A 5299-nucleotide genomic window follows, 5' to 3' on the forward strand; every position below is an offset into this window, starting at 1 on the left:
GCTTTCCAGCAATGTATAATAGTACATACTTTACTCGAGATTTGATGGCCCAAATCTGCGTTGCAAATCAGCTTCAGAATTCCCGGCGTTTAACGCCGGAACTGGCACAAAAGTTGGAGTTAAACGCCCAAACTGGCACAAAAGTTGGCGTTTAACTCCAGAAAAAGTCTCTACACATGAAAGCTTCAATGCTCAGCCCAAGCACACACCAAGCGGATCCCGGAAGTGGATTTTTACATCATTTACTCATTTCTGTATATCCTAGGTTACTAGTTCACTATAAATAGGATCTTTTGACATTGTATCTTTACCTCATGACACTTTACACGTTTCATATTGTACCTTCTACGGCATGAGTCTCTAAACCCCATGGTTGGGGGTGAGGAGCTCTGCTGTGTCTTGATGGATTAATGCAATTACTACTGTTTTTCATTCAAACACGCTTGTTTCCATTCTAAGATATCACTTCACTACAAGAAAAACACCCATTCAGGTACACTTGAAAAGTGTAGCCAAAAGTGAAAAAAAAATGATGCCTTAGGCTACGGCTACGCTTTTTGGGGTGATTCCTATTCGGCCGTTGCCTATTCTCAAAGGCTACGCTTTTCTGCACCAAGGGCTACGCTTTTGGCGTTTGAGAATAGGCTACGCTTTTCAAGTGATGCTGTTCAGGACCAAAGGCTACGCTTTTCAGCTTTCATTCTTCCAGAATAGGCTACGCTTTTCAACGCTACTGCATCACTTGTAAAGCGTAGTCCCATTGTATACCATAGCTACTTTTTATAAGCGTAGCCTTAGGTCCCTCTTTTTTTTTGGTATACTATAGCTACTGTATATAAGTGTAGCCATAGGTCTCGTTTTTTTTTCTGTATACTATAGGTACTGTATATAAGTGTAGCCTTAGGTCTCATTTTTTTTTGTATACTATAGCTACTGTACATATAAGTGTAGCCTTAGGTCTTTTTTTTCTGTATATATATATATATATATATATATATATATATATATATATATAATTATCTAATAATTATTAATACAACATAATAGTTAATATGATTACATGTATAAATGAATTGAATATTAAAAAATAAAAATAAATACATAATTATACTAAATAATTTCTTTATATAATAAAAATTGTCTCTAACCAAAATATATTTATAACATTGATCCAAAAGTACTAGAATGAAATTAACTGTAAAAATTCATACAACTCAAACAAAAGTAAGCATAACCATATCAAAACCATAATATCACTTAGTCAATAAAGGTATCTTCTAATAAAAATCATTAGTCAACCATACATGTAAAGATTCTAAATAGCACTCTATCTTAGCCAATAAACCACAATAATAGTCAGCTTAATCTTCATTGTTACCCTGCATAATTATATAGAAAAGTAGTTAAAAAAATATTCATAATGACATTCATAATTATAAAAATTAAATGGAACACGTAGTCATAGTAAACCAAGAAAGCATATACTAAAAAAATAACACGGTCACGGCAGAAGAGGTGAATTCAAGGAATTATGTATTATCTTGTTTCATTCAAACCATGAAAATCTACTGGTGTTTCTTTCTTCCATTTCCTTTAACACAATCCTGATATGTCCCTATAGCATTTTTCATGCACTAATTAACCAGACTTTCATACTTAAATTAGATATAGGGACAAATTCATATGTATCAAGTGAACAAAATCAAAAATACAACCACCAGAATTACACAAACAAATTTCAGCCATAGCAATACAACTTCAGTATTAATAAAGCCAACAAACATTTTCAGCCATAGCAATTAATGTAAATGCAAGTAAAAACTATGGAACAAGGAATAGATAAGGACATACCACATCTAAGTTCGGAAAATGTGTTGATCCATGGCCGCTATTCGCATCAATAGGAGATTGTTGGGTGTCTTGTAATAAAGCTTCTAGTTCTTCTGGCCTCATTCCAGGTTCCGATCGCTGCAGTAATAACTTGATCATATTTCGCAACCCATGAATCTCTTCGTCTTGTTTTTGCTGTTTGGCCTCTTGTTTTTGCTGTTGGGCCTCCATGTGTCCAAGTTTATCCTTCAGACTGGATACTTCCTCTTTGTGCTGATTCTTGATTTCATTAATTTCAGCATATTTTTTTAAATCAGTCTTTGTCACAGATCTTCCATACAACCTTATCCGACCCGATTGTTCTTTCCCGAATAAGGCCTCAAATGCTTCCTCTTCTGTTTCACCAGCAGCTTGGCGGTGTTGGAAGTCTTCCTACATAGAAGAAACATTTAAAATTGAGTTAGTTACTGTATCCTAAATTTGAAATGTAATTATGAATGATTTAATGAACTCTTACAACAGCAATTTGTGTTTCCTCATCCACTTCTTTCCTCTTTCGACTTGTTCAGGTAGCAATGAACATCTCAAACCTTTTTGGTTCCTCCTTTGTTTCCTTTGTTGCTCGCTGCAAAATAAGATCATACTTCGATTTCTTCCTTCAATTTATGCAAATATAAATTCTAATAAATATAAATATACTATTTACCATAGCCACTCGTACTCTTCCGAAATTGATAGGCCCCATGCGATGTGGAAACTTCACATTTTCCTTGTGTTGCTTGTTTCTTTGACTTATTGACTGAAAGTGAATAAAAAGTTAGCATACAGTTACTAAAACATGCAGCATAATGAGTTAGGAAAATCTACTAACAAGGCTGCATTATTAAGCTAAATCACTGAACAATACCCAAAAGCAAGCATAAAAGATCTATTTATAATACATTGGAGCACCTGTTTAGTTTTTTTACAACTGTAAAAATTCACACTTCACATGATCAAATAAATTTTATAACTGAAAAAATCCATTCACATTTTTCATGATTTCCACTTTCTTCTTAGCTTTATACTTCCATTTTAGTATTCCAATTGCAAAAGGCAATGACATCTCATCTCGTGTAAAATAAGACAACCCAAACCCCTCATCATTCAATCAATTAATTCCAGTGACCTATAAGTCAATCCAGTAAAAGCTAAATTCAGATGTGATTTTCATGAGAAAATCTATTACTCAAATTAAATAAAAAAAAATAACTTGGCAGAAAGTGTTATATCACATTGAAAAATAGAACTTGGTAGATGACTATACAAAGGTTTTCAACCACAACTATTTACAGAAGCAACCAAAACCTATGGATTATTCAATTTTTTCAAGTAATTAAAGTAATTATCCACACCATAATTTCTTAACATATTAAAGTAAGAAAGACTCAAATTTTATATATAACTTCAGTGGGAAGAGAAAGAAAGAAAGAAAGAGGAAAAAAATCAATCTCAAACTTGAAAAATAAAGTATGAAATAGAACAGAACCCCACTTCCAAATCAGAAGCATCAGATGCAGAAAAATTACAAAAGTAAATTCAAGGGGAAAAGCTATTCTGCAATAAGAGATTATGTGTAAGAACTAAAAAGCTAGCTACTCAGATCCTTCATCTGCCAAATTGCTCTTTCAATAGTCAAATAGTTTCACATGAAAAGTCGACATATATTAAAGTAAGAAAGACTCAAATTTTATATATAACTTCAGTGGGAAGAGAAAGAAAGAAAGAAAGAGGAAAAAAATCAATCTCAAACTTGAAAAATGAAGTATTAAACAGAACAGAACCCCACTTCCAAATCAGAAGCATCAGATGCAGAAAAATTACAAAAGTAAATTCAAGGGGAAAAGCTATTCTGCAATAAGAGATTATGTGTAAGAACTAAAAAGCTAGCTACTCAGATCCTTCATCTGCCAAATTGCTCTTTCAATAGTCAAATAGTTTCACATGAAAAGTCAACATATATAGTCTTTTACCTGGATTAGAGGATGACTCCAATAATAGATCAATTTTATGAAACCACTTTCTGGTACTTGTGGGGTCGATTTTTCACCATATCTTCAATATTATCATAGGGAATGAAGTGCTTTTGCTTAATCTTTCCTTTGAACCGCTTCCAAGCATCTCGAATCGCTTGCATTACCCACTTTTCTCCACTGTCTGGGAGGAGAAACTTGGTCTGCATGATTATAGGTAATTGTTATATGCTCTTGTGCTGAATAAAAAAACTGAAATTAATAATTACCAAGTGTCTTACGTTAACATAGTCCCACATGAACTTCTTAGCTTTAGGAGGAACAGCATGCCAACTAGTGTACAAAAGACTAACGAATCTCTTATTTCTACCAATAGTGCCAACAAAACTAGTTAAATTAGAAACACTTTGGTCGGTTGGTCCTACGGGCTGTCCAAGATTAAAAATGACTTCTTCTCGCTGTTCCATAGTCCTTGCATAAATCTCCTTGCAAGTTGTTTTTCCACGGGTTTTCTTCTTCTTTGGCTCTCCTAGTTTCATTCATTGGTCAACATCAGAGTATGCTTAATTAACTCGAGCTCAACAAGCATATAAAGCAAACAAGTACACAAATATAAAAATTATAAATCTGACCTATGTAGTTGATACCATGAAGTGGACAAGTTTTAGCTATTCTAGAAATCAATCAAAGCACACAACTTTTAAGTTCATTCCACATCATGGACTTCACTGAATTTTAAAATACGCATAAAAAGATGATTATTATTGTTATTACAGAGTTGTAGGATAATAGATTATTATTCTGTGTCATAATAGAAGAAAGTATAAAATACTTTCAAGCATGATGGGCAGGTCACTTTCAAGCATGATATATATGATTATAGTAATTACATAACTTACACGTAATGTATCTATTTGTAAAAAGGTATAACTTGCATTGGGGCACTGGCCAATTATGAAATTACATACTCCACATGCATTGGCAGATAGAGATATTCATGTTGCTAATTAAAGCTTCCAGATTTAGAAATAATAATAATTCACCTGAAAAATAATTAAGATAAGTGCTTTTTGCTTCAAACATGTGTCATATCAAAATCTAAGTAAACTAATGGTAGTAGGGATCAATCATAAAGTGTTCACACAATGCAAGTAGTCGCAGCTTCAAACAACTAGATCTATCAGTCTAGTTTTTCTATAAGTTTTTTTAAAAAAAATAAATATTTATCATCAATAAAAACAGAGCAAAATAGTACCTTCTTCATCATCAATGTCCTCCATCACATGTTGATAATAGTCTTTATCAAGTGCCATGCTTTCTTCCCCGTCCTCACTTAGTTCAGTGCTTGGTCCTTCAATTTCCACATCTATCCCATTTTCCTTTAAGAATTCGTCAATTGTTGTAGCCTTTACTCCTAGCATCCTCTTACCCTTTGTTGATATTTCTTGCTCCAACAT

The 5299-nt window shown here is 33.1% G+C and overlaps 1 protein-coding gene across 1 annotated transcript; it reads right to left on the minus strand.

Annotated features, from left to right (window-relative positions):
* Positions 1-1361: 1361 nt before the first annotated feature.
* Positions 1362-5299, minus strand: LOC130965849 (uncharacterized). The gene is made up of 6 exons (XM_057890610.1): positions 5098-5299; positions 4124-4371; positions 3920-4045; positions 2537-2629; positions 1852-2262; positions 1362-1379 (listed from the first exon to the last, which is right to left on the minus strand). Exons 1-6 carry the CDS (start codon positions 5297-5299, stop codon positions 1362-1364), a joined length of 1098 nt encoding a protein of 365 aa, XP_057746593.1.

Source organism: Arachis stenosperma, chromosome 3 (genome assembly GCF_014773155.1).
Source record: "Arachis stenosperma cultivar V10309 chromosome 3, arast.V10309.gnm1.PFL2, whole genome shotgun sequence".
NCBI classification, from domain to species: Eukaryota; Viridiplantae; Streptophyta; class Magnoliopsida; order Fabales; family Fabaceae; genus Arachis; species Arachis stenosperma.

What these genes read in the sequence shown, in the direction of transcription:
- LOC130965849 (XM_057890610.1), bottom strand. Translation starts at nt 5,299, where the DNA reads ATGTTGGAGCAAGAAATATCAACAAAGGGTAAGAGGATGCTAGGAGTA. An exon ending in TCATGTGGGACTATGTTAAC is followed by an intron (nt 4,046 to 4,123) that starts GTAAGACACTTG and finishes ATAATCATGCAG; the next exon opens with ACCAAGTTTCTCCTCCCAGA. An exon ending in ATGATAATATTGAAGATATG is followed by an intron (nt 2,630 to 3,919) that starts GTGAAAAATCGA and finishes ATTCACTTTCAG; the next exon opens with TCAATAAGTCAAAGAAACAA.